This window comes from Heterodontus francisci, chromosome 17, assembly GCF_036365525.1.
Source record: "Heterodontus francisci isolate sHetFra1 chromosome 17, sHetFra1.hap1, whole genome shotgun sequence".
NCBI lineage: Eukaryota > Metazoa > Chordata > Chondrichthyes > Heterodontiformes > Heterodontidae > Heterodontus > Heterodontus francisci.
Genome location: NC_090387.1, coordinates 91,928,097 through 91,953,339, shown reverse-complemented (window position 1 = coordinate 91,953,339; position 25,243 = coordinate 91,928,097). Strand labels below are relative to the sequence as shown.

General features: G+C 44.0%; 1 protein-coding gene across 1 annotated transcript; it reads right to left on the bottom strand.

Annotated features, from left to right (window-relative positions):
• Positions 1 to 12,281: 12,281 nt before the first annotated feature.
• Positions 12,282 to 24,648, bottom strand: LOC137378648 (probable G-protein coupled receptor 139). Its single transcript, XM_068048938.1, has 2 exons — positions 24,564 to 24,648; positions 12,282 to 13,174 (listed from the first exon to the last, which is right to left on the bottom strand). Exons 1-2 carry the CDS (start codon positions 24,646 to 24,648, stop codon positions 12,282 to 12,284), a joined length of 978 nt encoding a protein of 325 aa, XP_067905039.1.
• Between the last annotated feature and the right edge of the window lie 595 nt (positions 24,649 to 25,243).

Sequence of the window (25,243 nt, the reverse complement as noted above, 5' to 3'; positions counted from 1 at the left end):
GCCCAACAAGGTAACCTATGTGTAGGGATGGAATATGTTGGTATGGTTCTTAATGAATGCATTGCATCTGTCCTCACAAAAGAGAGGGTTGATGCAGGTGTTGAGGTGATAAAGGAGTGTGAAGTATTGGATGTGATAAACATAGGGAGAGAAGAATTATTCATGGGATTAGCATCCTTGAAAATGGATAAATCACCAGGGATGGATGAAATGTACCTCAGGCCAGGGAGGATGTAGTGGAAGGTCTGTCCATCATTTTTCAGTCCTCACTGGATACAGGTGTGGTGCTGGAGGATTGGAGGATTGCTAATGTTGTACCTTTGTTTACAAAGGGAACAAAGGAAAGACTGAATAATTTCAGGCCAGTCAGTCTAACCTCAGTAGTGGGCAAATTATGGGAATCAATTCTGAGAAACAGGATAAACTGTCACTTCAAAGGGCACATTTTAATCAAGGATAATCAGCATGGATTTGTTAAGAGAGGATCTTGTTTGACTAATTTGATTGCATTTTTTGAAGAAGTAACAAAGAGGATTGACGAGGGTAGTGCAGTTGATGTGATCTATATGGATTTTAGCAAAGGTTTTGACAAGGTCCCACCTGGTAGACTGGTTTAAAAAATAAAAGCTTATGGAATCCAGGGAAGTGTAACAAGCAGGCAACCTGCCAAGGATGAGGCACAAGAATTCCATGACATGGACATTAAATTTCAAATTGTTGCTGGGAAGAAGGGAAGGCCTATTACAAGGGGTTGCGAGGCCCCTGGCGAGAAAGACATTTTTGCATATTATCAGAATGTGCTTTGGGAACAAAGGAGCTATCCACTGCTCCAATACAATCCACAAACCGACGTAGTCAGACCAGTAGTCACATGACTAACTGGCTATCGCAGAGTTTGAACTGAGAGGTTTAAATTGGAGAGACAGTGTTTAAACTGGCGTGAATGTCCACAGATCCCTGAAGGTAACAGGATAGTTTGATAAGGTGGTTAAGACGGCATATTGAATCATTTCCTTTATTAGTCAAGGTATAGAATATAAGAACAGGGAGTTTATTCTGGAACTGTACAACTTATTGGTGAGGCCACAACTTTATAACTGTGTGCAGTTCTGGTCATCTCCTAATAGAAAATATATAATTACACGAGGGAGGGTAGAGAGGAGATTTATGAGGGTGTTGTTAGGATTGGGAAAATACGGCTATGAGGAAAGATTGGATAGTCTGGGGTCATTCACCTTGGAATAGAGAAGGCTGAGGGGAGATCTGATTGAAATGTGCAAAATTGTGCAGGGCCTGGACAGAGTGGAGGTGAAGGGCCTAATTACCATCGCTGAGACGTCAGTGAATAGGGGACAGATATTTCAAGCAATTGGTAGGAAGATTAGAGGGGAGATGAGGAAATATTTTTTGCACCCAGGGGTGGTGGGGGTCTGGAACTCACTGCCTAAAAGGGTAGTAGAGACAGACATCCTCAACTCATCTAAAAGGAGCCTGGATACGCACCTCAAGTGCCATAACCTGCAAGGCTGTCAATTCATCTCCCTGTTGCAAATGCTGCATGCATTTCAAAAGAGTGCCTTTAATTCTGTCCTTTTATTATATTCACAACCTTTAGACCTATCTGCTGACATACTGTTAGGTTTGTATGCTCTGTCCCTTCCTGCCATGCTCAGATTATCAATGTCCTTATTTTAGCCTTGTTGTCTTGCCTTCTCCTCACTCTTTAAATTTTCAAGCCTTGGTTCAAACATGGAAAAAGAGAGCTGAATTCCAGAGGTGAGGTGAGAGTGACGGCCCTTGACATCAAGGCAGCATTTGATCAATTACAGCATCAAGGAGTCCGAGCTAAACTGGAGTCAATGGGAATCAGGGGGAAATCTCTCTGCTGGTTGGAGCCGTACCTATCACAAAGGGAAGTGATTGTGTTTGTTGGAGGTAAATCATCTCAGCTCCAGGATATCACTGCAGGAGTTCCTCTGGGTAGTGTCCTAGGCCCAACCATCTTCAGCTGCTTCATCAATGACCTTCCTTCAATCATGGGGCTGAATTTTATTCACGCGCTGCACTTCACTGTGGTGTGCTTTGAACTCGGCAGTGTGCCTGCACTCAGCATCTGCTTCAGAGTCCCTGTGATACTACATGCAGGGGCTCATTATCACAGAGGCTACAGGCAGCTCCCCCCATATTACGTTTTTGGGGCGGGGGGGGTTGGGTATGGTGGGGACATCCGGTGCTGTGTTGGAAGCCAACACAGCTGAGAATCATGTGCTGGGCCCTATTAAAAGGGAAGCCAGTACAGCAGCTATGCTTGCACCCACGAGGATCCCTGGAAGTGAGACCGTTTTCAATCAAGACATCTATCTGATTGGAGAGAGAGGGGTGTACCAGTGTGGGACCATGGTTTAGTGATGCCTCCCTGACTACACTCCTTCAGGCTGTCCGAGCAAGGCAGGGCGTCCTCTTCCCCAGCAAGGGTAGGAAGAGGCCCTCTCACATGACCAAGGCAGCCTGGCTGGAGGTGGCACAGGAGGTCAGCAGCTGTGATGCCATCCACCGCAACTGGGTGCAGTGCTGCACACGGATGAATGACCTGCTAAGAAGCGCGAGAGTAAGAGCCAATGTCTATCAGGGCTCCACTGAAACTGAGTGCATCCACACAGAGTGGCATATGTGTGCCACTGCCATGCTGAAGAATGGGAGGTTGGGCAGGCAGGGAAGAAGCGACATGAATGGTGCAATGTATGACAGAACTTACACTTGTCCGGTGCTCTGGGAATGGCACCGACATGAGTAGCTCACTCAGTAGTGCACACCAAGCACCCTCCACCTTTGTAGCCAGCAACCCTTTTTTGACACATAGTTCTGTTCACATGTCATTGTTAATATCTGCCTCCTTGCCCCTCCAGGAGAAGAGGGCCCACAATTCGAAGGAGTCATCCCGCACCGGTGGAGGTCCTCCACAGATGTAAACGCTGACAGATCCCAGCTTTCATTAACAGGCGGATTGAGTTTAAGAGCCGCGCGGTTATGCTGCAGCTCTATAAAGCCCTGGTTAGACCACACTTGGAATATTGTGTTCAGTTCTGGTCGCCTCATTATAGGAAGGATGTGGAAGCTTTCGAGAGGGTGCAGAGGAGATTTACCAGGATACTGCCTGGACTGGAGGGCATGTCTTATGAAGAAAGGTTGAGGGAGCTAGGGCTTTTCTCACTGGAGCAAAGAAGGATGAGAGGTGACTTGATAGAGGTGTACAATATCATGAGAGGCATAGATAGAGTGGATAGCCAGAGACTTTTTCCCAGGGCGGAAAGGGCTATCACCAGGGGGCATAATTTTAAGGTGATTGGAGGAAGGTTTCGGGGAGAGGTCAGAGGTAGGTTCTTTACACAGAGAGTGGTGGGTGCGTGGAATGCGCTGCCAGCGGTGGTAGTAGAAGCAGATACATTAGGGACATTTAAGCAACTCTTGGATAGGTACATGGATGATAGTAGAATGACGGGTAGGCAGTTAGTTTGATCTTAGAGTAGGTTAAAGGGTCAGCACATCGTGGGCCGAAGGGCCTGTACTGTGCTGTACTGTTCTATGTTCTATGTTCCATTACAGTTTTTCCTGTCTATCTTTGGTTCTATTTTACCCTGACTAGATCCCCTCTCATCCCATTGAAGTTAGCCCTCTTTAAATTTAGAAGTTCTACTTTAGATTGTCCCTTGCTCTTCATTACTGTTCTAAAACTTATGACATGATGATCATTCTTACCCAAGTGTATCCGACGGGCACTTTTCCACTTAGCCCACCTCTTTCCCAGCACCAGATCCGGCAATGCCTTCTTCCTAATTGAGCCGAGAACAAACTAGTCAAGGAAGTTCTCCTGAACACATTTCCGAAATTCCTCTGCCTCCTTACCCATTACTGTAAAATTATCCAAATCGATATATGGGTAATTGAAGTCCCGCAATATCACCACTCTATAGTTCTTGCATATCTCTGTGATTTCCCTGCAGATTTACTTCTCCATCTTGTTCTCAATATTTGGAGACCTATAGAACACCCCCAGTATCATGATCATGATCTTTTTGCTGTTCAACTCGAACCAAATGGATTGTCCTTGCACCCCCTCCAGGAAATCCTCTCTTTCCAACACTAATCTTCCCTAATCAGTCCTGCCACCCCACCTCCCCTTTTTCCTTCCCTATCTTTTCAGAACTCTTTGTATTAGTGAATAGGAAGCACACAGTCCTCACCATTTTTCCATTATCGCTACTACATCATATTCCCACACAGTATTTGTACTTGCAGATCACCAACCTTATTCACCACACTTTGTTCATTTACATGCATGCATTCTAAACCTGAATTTGTGTTCCTTGTAATCTTTCTTACTCTGCTTCGATCTAATATGTCACTACTATAATAAAATCAAAATACTGTGGATGCTGGAAATCTGAAACAAAAACAAGAAATGCTGGAACCACTCAGCAGGTCTGGCAGCATCTGTGGAAAGAGAAGCAGAGTTAACGTTTCGGGTCAGTGACCCTTCTTTGGAATATGTTACTACTTCCTCCTCTAATACCATCCAACACTCTCATTCCTTTATGCATCTTATTCCTCTTTTCTACTTCTATATGCTGGTGCCCTACCCCTGCCAATTCATTTTAAACCCTCCCCAACCACACGAGTGAACCTCCCAATGAGGACATTGGTCCCAGTCCAGTTGGAAAGGTGCCTCCCGCCTGAGAACTGGCCCCAATGCTCCAAGAATCTGAAGCCCTCCCTCCTGCACCATGCTCCAAACCATGCATTGTTCTATCTTATTTCAGCTCTCGCTGGTGCATGGCACTGGGAGTAATCTAGAGATTACTACCTTTGAGGTCCTACTTTTTAACTTCCTCCTATTTCCTGAAAGTCTGACCATCAGACCTCAATACCTGCTCTCTCTATTTCGTTGGTATTGATGTGTGCCGCAATTTCTGGCTCACCTCCTTCCCCCTACAGAATATTCTGCAACCTCTCCGTGATGTCATTTACTCTGGTACTAGAGAGGCAATGCACCAAGTAGGACTATGAAGACATTTACAGAAACTCCTCTCTGTCCCCCTAAGTATGCAATGTCCTAGAACAACAACATTTTAACACTATGCCATTCCCTCCTGTGCAGTCCCTTGCCCATGGTGCCATGGTCTGGACTGCACTCGTCCAAGGTGTCATCACTCCCTGCAGTCTCCAAATCTGAGTACTAGTTTGAGAATGGCACACACCGTGAACACTCCTGAACTTTCTGCCTCTTCCTACTCTTTCAGATAGCCACCTATCAATATTCTGAACACTGCCTGTGGAGTGACCACTTCCTGGAATATATGACACAGAAAACTCTCAGCCTCCCTGATGCTGGCTCTGACCAGGGTTAAGAGTCTAATGCAGATTCACTGGATGTTACCAGGGATGAGGGTGCAGTGTAGATTCACTGGATGTTTCCTGGGAAGAGGATGCAGCCTAAATTCACTGGATGTTTCCTGGGATGAGGATGCAGTGTAGATTCACTGGATGTTTCCTGGGATGAAGGTGCAGCGTAGATTCACTGGGATGTTTCCTGGGATGAGGATGCAGCGTAGATTCACTGGGATGTTTCCTGGGATGAGGATGCAGTATATATTCACTGGCATGTTTCCTGGGATGAGGATGCAGTATAAATTCACTGGCATGTTTCCTGGGATGAGGATGCAGCCTAAATTCACTGGATGTTTCCTGGGATGAGGATGCAGAGTAGATTCAGTGGGATGTTTCCTGGGATGAGGGTGCAGTATATATTCACTGGCATGTTTCCTGGGATGAGGATGCAGTATAAATTCACTGGCATGTTTCCTGGGATGAGGATGCAGCCTAAATTCACTGGATGTTTCCTGGGATGAGGATGCAGTGTAGATTCACTGGGATGTTTCCTGGGGTGAGGGTGCAGCGTAAATTCACTGGCATGTTTCCTGGGATGAGGATGCAGCCTAAATTCACTGGATGTTTCCTGGGATGAGGATGCAGTGTAGATTCAGTGGATGTTTCCTGGGATGAGGGTGCAGTGTAGATTCACTGGGATGTTTCCTGGGATGAGGGTGCAGCGTAAATTCACTTGGGATGTTTCCTGGGATGAGGATGCAGTGTAGATTCACTGGGATGTTTCCTGGGATGAGTGTGCAGCGTAGATTCACTGGGATGTTTCCTGGGATGAGGGTGCAGTGTAGATTCACTGGGATGTTTCCTGGGATGAGGATGCAGCCTAAATTCACTGGATGTTTCCTGGGATGAGGATGCAGTGTAGATTCAGTGGATGTTTCCTGGGATGAGGGTGCAGTGTAGATTCACTGGGATGTTTCCTGGGATGAGGGTGCAGCGTAGATTCACTGGTATGTTTCCTGGGATGAGGATGCAGTATATATTCACTGGCATGTTTCCTGGGATGAGGATGCAGTATAAATTCACTGGCATGTTTCCTGGGATGAGGATGCAGTATAAATTCACTGGCATGTTTCCTGGGATGAGGATGCAGTATAAATTCACTGGCATGTTTCCTGGGATGAGGATGCAGTATAAATTCACTGGCATGTTTCCTGGGATGAGGATGCTGTGTAGATTCACTGGGATGTTTCCTGGGATGAGGGTGCAGCGTATATTCAGTGGGATGTTTCCTGGGATGAGGATGCAGTGTAGATTCACTGGGATGTTTCCTGGGATGAGGATGCAGTGTAGATTCACTGGGATGTTTCCTGGGATGAGGGTGCAGCGTATATTCACTGGGATGTGTCCTGGGATGAGGATGCAGCCTAAATTCACTGGATGTTTCCTGGGAAGAGGATGCAGTGTAGATTCACTGGGATGTTTTTGGGATGAAGATGCAGTGTAGATTCACTGGGATGTTTCCTGGGATGAGGATGCAGTGTAGATTCACTGGGATGTTTCCTGGGATGAGGGTGCAGTGTAAATTCACTGGCATGTTTCCTGGGATGAGGATGCAGTGTAGATTCACTGGGATGTTTCCTGGGATGAGGGTGCAGCGTAGATTCACTGGGATGTTTCCTGGGATGAGGGTGCAGTGTAAATTCACTGGCATGTTTCCTGGGATGAGGATGCAGTGTAGATTCACTGGGATGTTTCCTGGGGTGAGGGTGCCGCGTAAATTCACTGGCATGTTTCATTGGATGAGGATGCAGTGTAGTTTCACTGGGATGTTTTTGGGATGAAGATGCAGTGTAGATTCACTGGAATGTTTCCTGGGATGAGGATGCAGTGTAGATTCACTGGGATGTTTCCTTCGATGTGGTGTTACAAGTGTGAAGAGAAACTTTGGTGATATTACAATATGGGGCGGATTTCAATGATTGAAGAACTATGTGCAGAAGATATTAATTATGATGAATAACATATCCTGTTTATTTTGGGGAGTTAAACTGAGGCCCATTCTGTATGTTTAGATGTATATAAATGTATAGACGTGGTCTCTTCCGACTACGAGAAAAGATCGGTTGTCCACCAAAGCTACTAAGTATCATCACCTCATTCCATGACGATATGAAAGGCACAATTCAGCATAGCGGCACATCATCAGACCCCTTTCCTATCCTGAGTGGTATGAAACAGGGCTGTGTTCTCGCACCTACACTGTTTGGGATCTTCTTCTCCCTGCTGCCTTCACATGAGTTCAAGTTTTCAGAAGAAGGAATTTTGCTCCACACAAGATCAGGTGGCAGGTTGTTCAACCTTGTCTGTCTAAGAGCGAAGACCAAAGTACAGAAAGTCCTCATCAGGGAACTCCGCTTTGCTGACAAAGCTGCATTAACATCTCACACTGAAGAGTGTCTGTCGAGACTCATCGACAGGACTGCGGCTGCCTGCAATGAATTTGGCCTCAGCATCAGCCTCAAGAAAATGAACATCATGGGACAGGACATCAGAAATGCTCCAATCATCAATATCAACGACCACACTCCAGAAGTGGTTCAAGAGTTCACCTACCTAGACTCAACTATCATCAGTAATCTGTCTTTCGATGCAGAAATCAACAAGCGCGTGGGAAAGGCGTCCGCTGCTATGTCCAGACTGGCCAAGAGAGTGTGGGAAAATGGCGCACTGACTCAGAACACAAAAGTCCGAGTGTATCAAGCCTGTGCCTTCAGTACCTTGCTCTACAGCAGCGAGGTCTGGACACCGTATGTCAGCCAAGAGCGACGTCCCAATTCATTCCATCTTCGCTGCCTCCAGAGAATCCTTGGTATCAGGTGGCAGGACCATATCTCCAACACGGAAGTCCTTGAGGCAGCCAACATCCTCTCCATATACACCCTTGAGCCGCATGGAAGATGGCAGGATCCCCAAGGACACATTGTACAGCGAGCTCGTCACTGGTATCAGACCCACCGGCCGTCCATGTCTCTGCTTTAAAGACGTCTGCAAACGCGACATGAAGTCCTGTGACATTGATCACAAGTCATGGGAGTCAGTTGCCAGCGATTGCCAGAGCTGGCGGGCAACCATAAAGGTGGGGCTAAAGTGTGGTGAGTCGAAGAGACTTAACAGTTGGCAGGAAAAAAGACAGAAGTGCAAGGAGAGAGCCAACTGTGTAACAGCCCCGACAACCAATTTTACCTGCAGCACCTTCGAAGAGTCTGTAACTCTAGAATTGGACTTTACAGCCACTCCAGGCGCTGCTTCTCAAACCACTGACTACCTCCAGGTGCTTACCCATTGTCTCTCAAGACAGGGAGGCCAAAGAAATGTTCTATATTTGTTGTGAAGTTCTCCCTATGTCCTGGTGTTGGAATCACAGGACTATTAGAATGCTGGACTTTCTATCTTGTGGATTAGATTACAAGAGTGTGAAAGTTATGCTTCAGCTATACAAAGCTCTGGTTCGACCACACCCAGAGTACTGTGATCATTTCAGGGCACCACACTTTGGGCAGAATATATTAGCCTCAGAGCGAGTGCAGCGAGAAGGTACGATGTGATTTGATCAAAGTTCTCAAGATATGAAGGGGGACCAGGTAAGGTAGAGAGAAATGATTTCTGCCAGATGTGTAGTCTCGTACCAGGGACTTCAGTCAAACAAAACAGGGCCAGGCCTTTCAGGAGTGAAAGTGGGAAACAATTCTTCATGCAAAATGTGGTAAAAATTTAGAATTCTCTTCCACAAACAGCGATTAAGCGAGATCAATTACTCATTTCAAATCTGTGATTGAAATATTTTTCGTATCCAAAGAGCTAAGCGATCCCATAACCAATGGATCAGATCTAAGCTCTGCAGTCCTGCAACATCCAGTCATGAATGGCAGTGGACAAATAAACAACTAACTGGAGGAGGTGGCTCCACAAATATCCCCATCCTCTACACAAAAGGCAGGACAAATCCAGCACAGCCAATTACCGCCCGATAGTCTACTCTCAATCATCAGTAAAGTGATGGAAGGTGTCATCAACAGTCCTATCAAGCAGCACTTGCTTAGCAACAACCTGCTCAGTGACGCTCAGTTTGGGTTCTGCCAGGGCCACTCAGCTCCTGACCTCATTATAGCCTTGGTCCAAACATGGATAAAAGAGCTGATCTCAAGAGGTGAGGTGAGAGTGACTGCCCTTGACATCAAGGCAGCATTTGACCGAGTATGGCATCAAGGAGCCCCAGCAATACTGGAGTCAATGGGAATCAGGGGGAAAACTCTCTGCTGGTTGGAGTCATACCTAGCGCAAAGGAAGATGGTTGTGGTTGTTGAAGGTCAATCATCTGAGCTCCAGGACATCACTGCAGGAGTTCCTCAGGGTAGTGTCCTCGGCCTAACCACCTTCAGCTGCTTCATCAATGACCTTCCTGCAATCATAAGGTCAGAAGTGGGGATGTTCGCTGATGATTGCACAATGTTCAGCACCATTCGAAACTCCTCAGATACTGAAGCAGTCTATGTAGAAATGCAACAAAACCTGGACAATATCCAGGCTTGGGCTGAAAAGTGGCAAGTAACATCCGCGCCACACAAGTGCCAGGCAATGATCATCTCCAACAAGAGAGAATCTAACCATCTCTCCTTGACATTCAATGGCTGAATCCCCCTCTCTCAACATCCATTGACCAGAAACTGAACTGGAGTATCCATATAAATACCGTGGCTACAAGAGTAGGTCAGAGGCTAGGAATCCTGCGATAAGTAACTCACCTCCTGACTCCACAAAGCCTGTCCACCATCTGCAAGCAACAAGTCAGGAGTGTGATGGAAAACTCTCCACTTGCCCTATAAATATATGGTTACGGACAGGTGGGAAATGGTATGGGTGACTTCTGCTTTTCACCTCTCAACTGACCACAGATAGTGTTTGAAAAATAGTGCTAAGTCCCTGAGTGTTTCAGGGTCAAATAAACAGAGAAACAACCAGTTTTCTCTTGGGTTAAAAAAAGATAGATAACTATTTATTAAAACAATACCCAAAAATGTTCACAACCTCACCCACTCACGTATTCACGCACATTCTTACACACAAGAAAAGATATAGAGCAGAGGGTAGCATGCAATAAGAGTTCTATTGTTGTAAAGAGAGTTCACATTGAAACCTTCTGGGTTTTCCAGGAGGAAATTTTAACACCATTGCAGGCCTGAATGATCCTTGTCTTGGAATTGATGAAGTTTCGCAGACTCAGTCCCAAGTTGGTGGTGGATGTCCTGCTTCAATTTCTCAGTTACGGAGTTTAAAGTCACCTTGCAATCTCTCTGCCGAAGTAGTTTAAAGATTGTCCTGGCAGGGCTTATTGCTGAGCTGGATCGACCTCAGAGCTTCTCTGGCTGGAATGGCTTTCTGTCTTTCTCTCCCAGAACAATTACTTATTTTATGGTAAAAGCTTATCAGGTTTTGGTTTTAGGCCGGTGACTCCAGAGGTTCTTCCTTGGGGTGTTCATACAATATCCCATGATGTGGGGACCATTGTTACATAATGGCGTTTGAATGTGCTCCATTTTGATAAATAGGTGTTATTTCACAACTATTATTTTGGCCTTGGCTTTGGAGTCAGTCTGTCTGCAAAAGCCTTTGCTCGCTCAGTATTTGATGATGAATCATTAGCATTGGATGGGCTGTTTTACATATCATTGTGTCTCCTCAAGGCAATTCCAGACATCCGTAATGTTGATTGGCTGTACAGGAGAGGAATCACCTGACATTTCTCTACATGCTGCGAGGTTGCAGAGTATCCATTTGCTTATACCATAGTTGGCGCAGGTGGCATAGTTGGCATAGGTGGCGCAGTGGCTAGCACTGCAGCCTCACAGCTCCAGTGACCCGGGTTCGGTTCTGGGTACTGCCTGTGCGGAGTTTTATAAGTTCTCCCTGTGACCGCGCGGTTTCCTTCGGGTGCTCTGGTTTCCTCCCACATACCAAAGACTTGCAGTTTGATAGGTAAATTGGCCACTGTAAAAAATTGCCCGTGTGTCGGTAGGTGGTCGGAGAATTGAGGGAAGGTGGGGATGTGAGAGGGAAAAATGGGATTAATATAGGATTAGTATAAATGGGTGGTTGATGGTCGGCACAGACTCGGTGGGCTGAAGGGCCTATTTCGGTGCTGTATCTCTCCATGACTGTATGAGTTCAGCAGTTTACATTTATTTCATAATTCCTCAAGTTCATTTAATATTTCATCACTGTTCCCTCAGTGAGCGTGACAAGAGTCACAGTGTACAAAAACAAGGAAGTTATGGTAAACTGTTGTAAATCACTTGTTGGGCCTCAGCTAGAGTATTGTATCCAATTCTATAGGAAGGATGTCCAGGCTTAGCGAGGGAGTGGAGGAGATTTATTAGGATGGTAGCAGGAATGAGGGACTATATGTGGAGAGACTGGAGAAGCTGGGATTGTTGTTCTTGGAGGAAGTTAAGAGGAGATTTAATAAAGTTGTTCAAAATTATGAGTTCTGACAATGTGGAGGAAATGTTTGTACTGGCTGTAGTGTCAGGAACCAGAGGACACAGCTTGAATGCAATTGGCAAAAGAACCAGAGGGCAGATGGGAATAAAAACATTTAGTCAGTGAGTTATGATCTGGAATGTACTTCCTGATAGGGTGGTGGAAGCAGAAACAATAGAAAATTTCCGAAGGGAATTGGATAAATATTGTCAGGGAATCAATGCTGAGCTGCTCGGAGCTCTGGGATTTGAGCTCTGGTACGATCCTGCTCCTCTGAGCTCTGAATTTAGCGCTGCTCATCGGGATATTATCTTATTTATGAGATGGAACTGAATTCTAATGCTGAGAAATCTTTTCATTCACTGTTTATTGAATCTGAGAATCACAGTGAAAGGATATTTCACAACCTTTTTCAGCTGCTCTCGGAATTTGCTCTGAGTCACTGTGTAGATACAGGTGTTTGTGCAGGTACTGAGGAGCTGGAGCAGGTATCCGATGGTACTTGCGGTGGGTGAAGGGGTAAAGGAATCAGACATGAATGCAATTCGCTGATACAGGAAACACGTAACATAGGGCGTCCATAAAACAATAAAACTACCTGAGATAGTGAATAGTAAAACGATGGATTTTCTGCGTTTGTCCATCTCGGGGTCACTGGGACTCTCCCTATCACTGTCCGCCTGGAGTCTCCGGCGGGCTCTACTAGCTATTAAAATGTGTCTGAAGGTCAGAGTGTTGAGAAGCAGAATCAAAACGAATGGGAGCAAAGGGGTTAGAAGGGTTAGAAGAATGTCGTAAGCTGCCCAGAAGATTGAAGTGTAATACTCTGGTTTTGTGATGCAAAACCATTCCAAGTTATTGAAGATGTACTGAGCTTTAAATTTGAAGAACCAGGGAATACTTTCCAAACAGCTCAGCACAGGCACAGCTCCAATAATCACCCTTGCAGTTTTCTCAGTGCAATATTTAGTTTTCAGCTTCTGGCAACAAATGGCCACAAATCGATCAAAGGTGAAAGCAACTGTAAACCAGACAGAAATCTCTGTGGTGGAAATAATGAGCATCGTTACCAAACTACATATGGGAGTAATATCCAGGAAAGAAACTGGGAAATAAACAATCAGCCACCTCAGAATCACATCAGTCATGACAACCATGAGATCGGCTGCTGCCATGGCTACCAGGTAATGAGTGACACATTTGGAGAGACCACAGTTTCCCCGAGACAGGATCACAATCGCCAGCAAGTTAACTGCAAAAAAAAAAATTAAGGTAGGAATTACTGGTCAAGTTCAAAGCATCAGTTAAACAGGATGTTCTGTTGAATTTACTGCATCTCATATTTGAAAATGACGTCTGATTGTACTCGTGTTTTCAGCAGGAAACGGATTGTAAAATGAAAAACGACATATTGTTAATCAATTGAGAGAAATAAAAGCAGCATGTATCTTGAAAACAGACATGAGTTCTGGCCATATGACCTGGATCAGTGAGGGAGGAGCCCGAGGGAGGAGGGCCTAGTGTCAATGACATGGAGTCAAAGGAAGAGAGAGAGGTGGGAGGGCCTGGTGTTAACTGGGGTCTGGGGTCAGCCTGTTGTTAACCAAGAGAGGGGAAGGCAAGGGAAGAGGGCGACTTACAGTTAACAGTGGCGGGGGGAGAGGTGATGGGGGAGGTCGAGGGGAGAGTGAGAGGGGAGTACATGGTGTTAACCAGGCCGGGGGCTTAGAGTTGGTGGAAGGAGAGGAGGTCTTAGTCTTAACAGGGGTGAGGGGAAAGCGAATGATGGCGGCCTTCTACTAACCTAGGTGGAGGGAGGCTGGAGAACCTAGCATTAAGTTGGAAGAATGGGGATCTGCCTGGTGTTAACCGGGGGAGATGGCCGAGGGAGGATGGCAAGGGGTGGTGGAGAGGAGGGCCTGGTGATAACTGGAGAAGGAGGGTGAGAGTGGATGGCCTGTTGTTAACCCGTGATTGGGTGGAAGTGGGAGGTAGGAAGGTCTGGGAGGAGGGAGCTAATGATTCAGGTGCAATTATCTGTACTAATTCAGCACCTTCAAGTAAGCTCACAGCACAAGGAGGGAGGGAGGACATTTATTCCCAGACAGACCCTCAGGCCGTTTCATTCCAGTCAACAGATCTTCGGAGGTCTACTTCACTTGGGGTGCAGAGTGTAACAGAGATGTCTCATGCCCAATCAACTGTATGTCATCTGTGCATGGACCTTCCTGTGTTGTCTATAGAGCAGATTACTGGTGAGTTGATCTGTATCAGCTGGGTAGGGATGTAGTTCTCATGACTTGTACTGATAATATGATCTTCATCCACGTGAATCTTGCTAACTTTGAGAATGTGAGAATCTGCCTGGGGTTTCTGATTCGAATTACATAGAATTTACAGCACAGAAATAGGCCATTCAGCCCACTGGTCTCTGCTGGTCTTTATATTCCATACAAAACATATGAACATACATATAAATTAGGAGCAGGAGTAGGCCACTCGGCCCTTCAAACCTGCTCTGCCATTCGATATCTTCATGGCTGAACTTAAGTTTACTCCACATTTCCACCTACTCCCGATAACCTTCCACACCCTTGCTTATCAAGAATCTATCTACCTCTGCCTTAAAAATATTCAAAGACTCTGCTTCAACCGCCCTTTGAGGAAGAGAATTCCAAAGACTCACGACCGTCTGAGAGAAAAAAATTCTCCTCATCGCTGTCTTAAATGGGCGGCCCCTTATTCTTGAACAGTGAACCCCAGTTCTAGATTCTTCCACAAGGGAAAACATCCACCCTGTCAAGACCCCTCAGGATCTTCTGTGTTTCAATCAAGTCACTTCTTGCTCTTCTATATTCCAGCAGATACAAGCCTAGCCTGTCCAATCTTTCCTCGTAAGAGAGCCCGCCCATTTCAGATATTAGTCTAGTAAACCTTCTTTGTACTGCCTCCAATGCATTTACATCCTTCTTTAAATACAGAGCCCAGTATTGTACACAGTACTCCAGATGTGGTCTCACCAATGCCCTGTATAGCTGAAGCATAACCTCCCTGCTTTTGTATTCAATTCTCCCATAATAAATGATAACATTCTATTAGCTTTCCTAATTACGTGCTGTACCTACAGACTAACCTTTTGAGATTCATGCACTGGGACACCCAGATCCCTTTGTTTCACACTTGCCCACATAATACTCCATTTGCCAGGTCTTTGCCCACTCAGTTAACCTATCTATTTCCCTTTGTAACCCCCTTATGTCCTCTTCATAATTTACTTTCCTACCAATGTATCATCAGCAAATTTAGCAACCATACCTTCGTTCCCTTCATTTAAGTCACTTATATCAGTTGTAAAAAGTTGATGCCTCAGCACAGATCCCTGTGTCACACCACTTTTTACATCTTGCCAACCAGAAAATGACCCATTGAAGCCTACCCTCTGTTTCCTGTTTGCTGGCCAACCTTCTATCCATGCCAATTTGTTACCCCCGACATCATTATTCAAGAAGGGTAGCTGGGATAAACCAGGTAATTACAGGCCAGTGAGTCTAACATCAGTGGTAGGGAAACTATTGGAAAAAATTGTGAAGGACAGGATTAATCTCCACTTGGAGAGGCAGGGATTAATCAAGGATAGTCAGCACGGCTTTGTCGGGGGGAGATCATGTTTAACAAACTTGATTGAATTTTTCGAGGTGGTGATTAGATGTGTAGATGAGGGTAAAGCAGTTGATGTAGTCTACATTGACTTCAGTAAGGCTTTTGATAAGGTCCCGCATGGGAGATTGGTTATGAAGGCAAGAGCCCATGGGATCCAAGGCAACTTGGCAAATTGGATGCAAAATTGACTGAGTGGCAGAAGACAGAGGGTGATGATCAAGGGTTGTTTTTGTGAGTGGAAGCCTGTGACCAGTGGTGTACCACAGGGATCGGTGCTGGGACCCTTTCTGTTTGTAGTATATGTTAATGATTTGGACGTGAATATAGGAGGTATGATCAGTAAGTTCACAGATGACACGAAAATTGGTGGTGTCATAAATAGTGAGAAGGAAAGACTTGGATTACAGGATGATATAGATGGGCTGTAAAGATTGGCAGGACCCTAGAAAGTACAGAAGGTCAGAGGGACCTTGGTGTACTTGTCCATAGATTACTGAAGGCAGCAGCACAGGTAGATAAGGTGGTGAGGAAGGCATATGGATACTTGCCTTTATTAGCCTAGGCATTGAATATAAGAGCAGGGAGGTTATGATGGAGCTGTATAAAATGCTAGTTAGGCCACAGCTGGAGTACTGTGTACAGTTCTGTTAACCAGACTGTAGGAAGGATGTGATTGCACTGGAGAGGGTGCAGAGGAGATTCACCAGGATGTTGCCTGGGCTGGACCATTTCAGCTATGTAGAGAGACTGGATAGGCCAAGGCTATTTTCCTTGGAGCAGACAAGGCTGAAGGGGGACCTGATTGAGGTTTACAAACTTATGAGGGGCATTGATAGGATAGATAGGAAGAAACGTTTTCTCTTAGCAGAGGGGTCGATAACCGGGGGCATAGATTTAAGGTAAGGCCTAGGAGATTTAGAGGGGATTTGAGGAAAGGTTTTTGCACCCAGAGCGTGGTTGGAATCTGGAAAACACTGCCTGAAGGGGTGGTAGAGGTAGGAACCCTATTTAAGAAGTATTTAGAAATGCCATAGCATACAAGGCTATGGGCCAAGTGCTGGAAAATGGGATTAAAATCGATAGGTGCTTGATGGCCAGCACAGACATGAAGGGCCAAAGGGCCTGATCTGTACTGTGTGACTCTATGACCATGAGCTTTTATTTTCTGCAATAACCTTTGATGTGGCACCTTATCAAATGCCTTCTGGAAATCTAAGTGCAATACATCCACTTTATCCACAGCACATGTAACTCCCTCAAAGAACTCTAATAAATTGGTTAAACATGATTTCCCTTTCACAAAACCATGTTGACTCTGCCTGATTACCTTGAACTTTTCTAAATGCCCTGCTGTAACATCTTTAATAATAGCTTCTAACATTTTCCCTCAGACAGATGTTAAGCTAACTGGCCTGTAGTTTCCTGCTTTCTGTCTTCCTCCCTTTTTGAATAAAGGAGTTAAATTTGCTATTTTCCAATCTAACGGAACCTTCCCCAAATCTAGGGAATTTTGGAAAATTAAAACGAACGCATTAACTATCTCACTAACCACTTCTTCTAACACCACAGGATGAAGTCCATCAGGATTCGGGGACTTGTCAGCCTGCAGCTCCAACAATTTGTTCAGTATCACTTCCCTGGTGATTGTAATTTTATTGAGTTCCTCCCTCCCTTCTATTTCCTGACTTACAGCTAATACTGGGATGTTACTTTCATCCTCTGTAGTGAAGACTGATGCAAAATATCTGTTCAATTCATCTGCCTACTCCCACCCCCCTTTAGCTAACCCTATCGTCATATCCTTCTATTCTTTTCTCCCTCTTGTGATTATCCAGCTCCCTCTTCAATGCATCTATGCTATTTACCTCAACTACTTACTCCCTTTGTTAGTGACTTGCTGGCGATGTTTACACATTCAGTTGCCAACGTAATGTCTCAGACACTGAAGCGATAAATGTATATCGAGGATCCTCCCAGATTCCCAGTCAGGGCCTTCCTGACCAGGAGGCATTGAACTCAGTGTTGCTCCTCTGCCTACACCTGCCTTTTGTCATTGCACTGGACAGAGGGGGAATAGAGAAGCTGAAAAGGGTCCAAGAGTCAGGGACATGGTGGATCACAGGAGTCTCAGCTCAATCTCCTGAGAGGCATTCACCACCTGCTCGCCAACAATGTTGTCTGCAGAATGAAATCTGAACTGAACCCTATGTCTGTTGAGTGTATTGAGGGGCTCAGATGCTTCGAGCAGTTGTGTTTGATTTCATTTGGTCCTTTGGGAAGAACTGCTCACAGACAGCTTACACTTAATGTTCCCTCTCTTTCTAACTTAGTGCTTCTCTGAGGAATTTCCTTTGTGCCATTCCACTCTGAAAGGGAGGGATTTCCTCTGCCATGTGCTGTTCCACACTCTCCACTTCTTCACCCTTTCTTCCATCAGGATATATTCTGGTGAAACATTCTACCATTTGGTGTGGTGGTTGGTCCAGTGGAGGATTCTGTTCTCAGGGATCTTTCCTAGCACCACTGGAGACCCGGGATGGAGATTATTGGCCTTCAATCACCAACTGACACAAGGCCTGGCTGTCCACTCTTTCCAGGGCCAGAACAAAATCAATATTGACACTTCTCATCCGTCTCTTTTTCTGTTACCTGAAGGAGTGCATCTCTATTTTTGATTGTATTTCATCCCTACAATGCTAATCCTAGGTCATCCAGTGTGCAGGGTGGGCAGCTGGAATGATCTTCTGAGCCTGGCAAAAGTCACCAGTTACAGGATGTGCAAGATTGTCAAGAATGATAATGCTTCCTACTTGTACAGACCTGGGACTGAACCCAAAACTTCACGTCCTTTCTGGCACAAATTCACACTGGTCAGTGAATCATGGATTCACAAGGGTTAGAATTATTGATGAAACAAAACATAATCTTACAAACGATATTGCTGCACTCTTACACCAGCTCCTGCTCATGTATCTTTCTTTTCTAATTCAGCTGTAGTTGTGTTAATTTATTCCACTGAATATTCTTTCAAACAACAATTTTCCATTTAGACAGCACCTTCAAATTAGGGAAATTCCTCAAAGCATAACGAAAACATAGACACTGAACCGAAAAGGAGAATATTAGCAGTGTTGACCAAAAGCTTTCGAGGTGGGTTTCAAGGAAGGTCTAAAAGGAGAAGAAAGTGCAGAAGTGGGGGAAGGGAGTTCCACAGCATGGGATCCAGGTAGCTGCAAGGATTGTCACCAGTGGTGGGGTGGAGTGAAGGGGTGCACAAGAGGACAGTTAGAGGAATGAGAGATCAGAGGGGGTTTTAGGGCTGGGGAAATTTACAAAGAGAAGGAAGGGTGGGCTATGAAAGAACTTAAACAGGAGGAACCGAAGTTTAAAATGGAGACACTGGGGAAACCAGGAGCTAACTGAAGCTCAGTGAGCACAGGGTGAGTAGGAGTTTATACTGGATAGGATAGGAGTAGCAGTGTATTAGATGGAGATGAATGGAGGTTGGAATGGGTAGAAAGAGCTTGCATTTATAGAAAGATTTTTGGGTGCTTAGGATATCTTACAGTCCTTCCCAACCAGATGTGGAGCTAGGTTACAAAACAGATAAAAGAAAGACCATTTGCTCCACCTTCAATTCCAACATCCAGAAAAACTCCATAATGTGTCCGCACAATACAGTATTCAGTTGTTTCTCACATGCTCCGGGGTTTCTGTTCCAGTATCCAGAACAAATCTAGAGCTTGATGACTTTTTATGGGAAGAACTTCCTGAAATCTGAACCACTGTCACGGTTTGGTCTGAAATAGTGCCCAGTATGTTCATTGTCATTGCCTTTTTACATCGGACAATACATCTTTCAGTCACTCCTTTCAAGGCTGAAAAAGCCAGGTTTTTCCAGTTTTCCTTCACAACTTGTTCTTAGTGCCCAGAGATCTTCTGGCTGTTCTCTAAACTGGTTCCTTTTCTACTCAGGATCAGAACTAGAGTGAGTGAGTGCTCAGTTTGAGCATTGCTCCTTCATTTTGATTCCAATGTTGTCACTACATGACTCTGTATTAAATTTATTTGGTTTAATATTACTGCACCGTGATCTTGACAACTGGCCAGTGGGTTCTCTAACACTTTGGGATTATGTTTGACAATTACACCACCATTTCTGAAGGAAACATGTTTTCACAGCAACATCTTTGAAGAGCTATCCAATTAGTCCTGCTCTTTCCCCATAACCCTGCAATCTTTTCCCATTCAAGTATTTATCCAGTTCCCTTTTATTATTGAATCTGCCCTTTCAGGCAATGCCTTCCAGATCACAACATCTTGCTGTATAAAAGGTGACCTCATGCTACCTCTGGTTGTTTTGCCAATGATCTTAAATCTGTGTCCTCTGGCTACTGAACATTCACCCACTGGTAACAGTTTCTCCTTATTTAATCTATCAAAACCCTTCATCATTTTGAATGCCTTCATGAAATCTCTTCTTAAACTTCACTGCTCCAAGGACAAGCCAGCTTTTCTGGTCTCTCCAAGTAACTGACATCATTCATTCCTGGTACCATTCTGGTAAATTTCCTCTGCAACTTCTCTAAATGCGTGGCTTTATTCCTAAAATGTGGTGCAGAGAATTGGCCAGAATACTCCAGCTCAGGCCTAACCGGTGTTTCATAAATGTTTAGCAAAGTGTCCATGCTTATTTCCTCTATTCCATTATTAATAAAGCCAAGAAACCCATATGCCTCTGTAACAGCCTTCTCAACTTACCCTGCTATCTTCAAAACTTTGTGTACATACCTCTTCAAGTCTCACTTCCTGCATCCCCTTTAAAATTGTACCATGCCGTTCATATTGTCAGCCCTCGTTCTTTCTACCAAAATTAATAAACTTATACTTCAGTGCATTAAATTACATCTGCCATGTGTCTGCCCATTTCACCAGTATGAGTCCTGAAGTCCGTCATTATAGGAACATACGAATTAGGAGCAGTAGTAGGCCATTCAGCCCCTCATGCCTGCACCACCATTCAATAAGAATCTGGCTGATCTGTTTGTGTTTGGAATTCCACACTCCCATCTACCCCCAATAACCGTTGATGACATTGCCTAATCGAGCTCCGCCTTAAAAATATTCAATGACCCCACCTCACTACTTTCTGAAACAGAGTGTTTCAAAGTCGCACAACCCTCTGAGATAAAAAAAATTCTCCCCATCTCTGTCCTAAAAGGGTGACCACTAACTTTAAAACAGCCCTAGTTCTAGACTCACGCACAAGAGGAAACATCCTCTCTGCATCCACCTTGTCAAGACCCTTCAGGATCTTATAAACTTCAATCAAGTCTCCCCTCACTCTTCTAAACTCCAGTGAAATCAAGCCCAGTCTGTCCAATATTTCCTCATAAGACAACCTTCTCATTCCCGGTATCAATCTAGTAAACCTCCTCTGAACTGTCTCCAACGTACTTACATCCTTCCTTGAATCAGGAGACCAAAACTGCACACAGTATTCGAGATGTGGTCTCACCAATGTCCTGTATACTGAAGCATAACATCCTTACTTTTATTCTCAATTCCTCTCATAAGTAAGGATAGCTTTCCATTAGCCTTCTTTATTACCTGCTGTACCTGCATACTAATTTTTTGTGACTCATGCACGAGAAAACCTAGATCCCCTCGCACCTCAGAATTCTGAAGTCATTCTCCATTTAAATAATCCTCCGCTTTTTTATTCTTCCCGCGAAAGTGAACAACTTCACATTTTCTCACATCATGCTCCATCTTCCAGATCCTTGCCCACTCACTCAGCCTATCTATATCACTCTACAACCTCCTTATGACCTCTTCACAACATCCTTTCCTAACTATCTTTGTGTCATCTTCAAATGTAGCTACTGTGCCAACAGTCCCCTCATCTAAGTCATTAATATTAATAGTAAAATGTTGAGGCTCCAGCACCCTATTTTCTGCCAGCCAGCCAATCTTTTTTCCTTGCTGCTATGTTACCCCGTACAGCATGGGCTCCTACTTTGCACATCAACCTTTTATGTGGCACCTTGTCAAATGCCTTCTGGAAATCCAAGTCCAGTACGTCAATGGGCTCCCCTTTATCCACAGCACATGTCACTCCTTCAAAGAACTCCAACAAATTGGTTAAACATGATTTCCCTTTCACAAAGCCATGCTGACTATTTCTGATTACCTTGAGGTTTCCTCAGTACCCAGCTGCAAACTCCTTAATGATTGATTCTAACACCTTCCCCACAACAGACAGCAAGCTTAACTGGCCATTATTTACCTGTTTTCTGCCTCCCCCACTTGCTGAATAGAGGGGCTTTCCAGTCTGATGACACCTTTCCAGAATCTAGCGAATTTTGCAAAATTAACATTTACGCACCTACTACCTCATTAGCCACCTCTTTTAAGACCCTCGGATGAAATCCATCCGGATCCAGGCCCGCGGCTTCACAGGAAAGGGGTCAGTGACTTTCCAAATATCTTTGGTCAGTGCCACTTCCCTGGTGATTGTAATTTCACCAAGTCCCTCTCATCCTTCCACTTCCTGATTTACAGCTATTACTGGAATGCTTTTTGTGTCCTCTATAATGAAGACAGAAGCAAAATATTTGTTCATTGCATCCGCCATTTCCTTTTTATCGACTATTAACACCGCATTCTCACTCTCTGGAAGACTTTACTCACTCTTTTTACTTACTCTTTTCCTTTGTAAATACCTGTAGAAACTCTTGCTATCCATTTTTACATTTCTACCTAGCTTCCTCTCATACTCTAATTTCTTTCTCCTAATTAACCTTTTAGTCATTCTCTGCCATTCTTTATATTCTGACCAATCATCTGAACTGCCACTCATCGTATGCAATTATATGCTTTTTCCGTATGTTTGATGCTTTCCTAAACTCCTTTAGTTAATCACGGATGGTAGGTCGTCTCACAAGAATCTTTCTTTATAGTAGGAATATAATTATTCTGAATATTCTAAGATATCCCCTTAGATGTCTGCCACTGCTTCGCTGTTGATCTATCAACCAAGTTCACTTCAGCTTGCTCAGCTTTCATGTCCACATAGTTACCCTTATTCAAGTTTAAAATACTAGTCTCAGACCCACTCTTGTCTCTTTCCAACTGGAAGTAAAATTCAATCATATTGTGGTTGCTGCATTTTTACTCTGATATCGTTAATTAATCCTGTCACATTACGCAATGCCAAATCTAATATAACCTGATCTCTGGTTGGTTCCAGAACATGCTGTGCTGCTCTGAGAAACTATCCTGAAAGCATTCTATGAACTCCTCATCCAGGCTCATATAGCCAATCTAATTTTTCCAGTTTATATGTAGATTAAGTTCATCCATGATTATTGCCATCCCATTTTCACAAGCACCTAATCTTTCTTCTTGTATACTTCATCCAACATTGTGATTACTGTTCGGGGGCCTGTAGACACTCCCCCGAGTGACTTCTTTCCCGTACTATTCCTCATCTCCACCAAAACTGATTCTCCATCCTGATCTCCTGAACTAAGGTCCAAGGTCCTATTATCCTATTGTTTACTACATTTCCAAGTTGTGTGTCACCTGGAAGCTTTGAAATGATGCCCTATATATTCAACACCATGTCATTAACATATATTAAAAAGAGCAGTTCTCCCAACACTGACTCCAAGTGTATACCACTGTATATCTCCTTCTAGTCTGAAAAATAAATGCCCACCACAACTCTCTGCTTTCTGTCTCTAAGCAATTTCATAGTGACACAGCCACTTTCCTTTTAATCCCATGGACTACAGTTTTGCTAACAAGTCTTTAATAAGTGAGGAATTTTGTCAAACACCGATCTAAAATACATGTACATGACATCAACTGTGCTACCTTCATCAACCCTCGTCTTTACTCCAACAAAGTCAATTAAGTTTGTTTTCTGCCGATTTGCAATGCATTACACTTATTACTTGACATAGATCATTGTTGAGCCCAGAACATATCTTGCCCATAAATCTCCAGTAATCTCCTTTCAGGCTCACGTACCCTTTTCCCCTTTACAATCTTCTCAATGACCTTCTAAACATCTGCGAAAAGAGCAGGAAGAGGATGTGAGGCAACACATGAGGTCAAGCATCTCACAATGGATTCCACGATCATTATTATTATCAGAATCATATTAAGCAAATACCATATCTGCAGTGTATACACACTGAAAACAGACTGCAGATGAAGATGTAATGAAGATATCAGACACAGTGCCACATTATCAGACCTCCAGAAATAAAACAGTCAAAATGTAAAGACATCGGTAGCTTTGGTTTTGCAGCATTATTCACCCCAAATCAGCCAAATTACATTCAGTGCAAAATAGGATTTGCATGATCTTTTGTGTTAGCTTAAAAATATTGCGCTAGATACTGGTAATGTCCACAAAACTGTCCACGTTTCAGATCTGATCCATCACCGTGGCAAATTTGCACCAATTGTGCCTATTTATGAGCCTTCAAGGAGGCTCCTAAAATTAAGCTGTTTTGTTTAGGCACAAGGACACTAATAGGCATGTTTTAAAATCATTTAAACATTACTTTTTTAATTACTAAGAAACTGACTATTGTCCACCAATGTAACTATTGAACTGTTCTGTACAGCTTTTAACATTCATTTTCAATTATTTAAAATAGGCCGACACAAACTTCGATTTCAAATGCTTATTTTTTGTGTTAAATCCATTTTCAGCTTTTTTAGTAAAGCTGCACGAGATTATCACTCTTTAATATATCAAGAAATATGTATAATTCACTCCAAAATGCTGACCGATCGTGCTGGTTCATGGCAGATTTTATTTTCAGAGACATTCAAATGAGTTTGAACAGAACTTGAGGAAAATTAGCATTTCTTGAAACAATCACAATTTGCACCCAGATCGCAGAAACACTTCACCAATGACACAACAATAAACAGATATCAGTGACTTATTGGTAACTTACTGGGCACTCCAATGGCACCAAGCACAGGACAGTAAATGACCTCAACATCAGCGAGTGTCGGTATTAAATTGAACAAATATTTCATGCTCAGTTTAAAGCAAGAACTCCAACTTTAACTGAAACTGTGATCATCTAAAGGAGCCTTTATACATACACAACAAATCGTCCAGGGACATAATTAGGTTGGATGATCATTGATATTGCTTACAGTCATTTGAACAAACAGATCTGAGAGAGGCAAACAGCATTAGCATAGAATAGTTCAGAAGTGGGAGGGATAAGACAGGGTTTGAGGGGGTGGGGGGTCGGGTGGTGGTGGCATAGAGGAATGTGTGATATCTAAAATGGGTCTGTCGTGCAGGTGTGTATGTACTTGCAGTGTGGTCAATGAGGTTGGAGGGCTGCAGGCTCAAGTAGCTACATGGGATTATGGTAAAGTGGCAATAATGGAAAAGATATACTAACACTCTCAATTTGTCTGACTGTCTTTTTGCAAACCGTACACCCGAATGAGTAACTCCACCACACCCCGAACTTCTACTTAAATAATAAACTTTGATCCATGTTATGTTTATGCTCATCAAATAGAGGAATATGAATATTCAGAAATCAGTTTAATTCTGGTCATTTAACGTCAGCATTAGGCCTGCTGAGGTCAGGTGTTTTAGAGGGAGATGTGC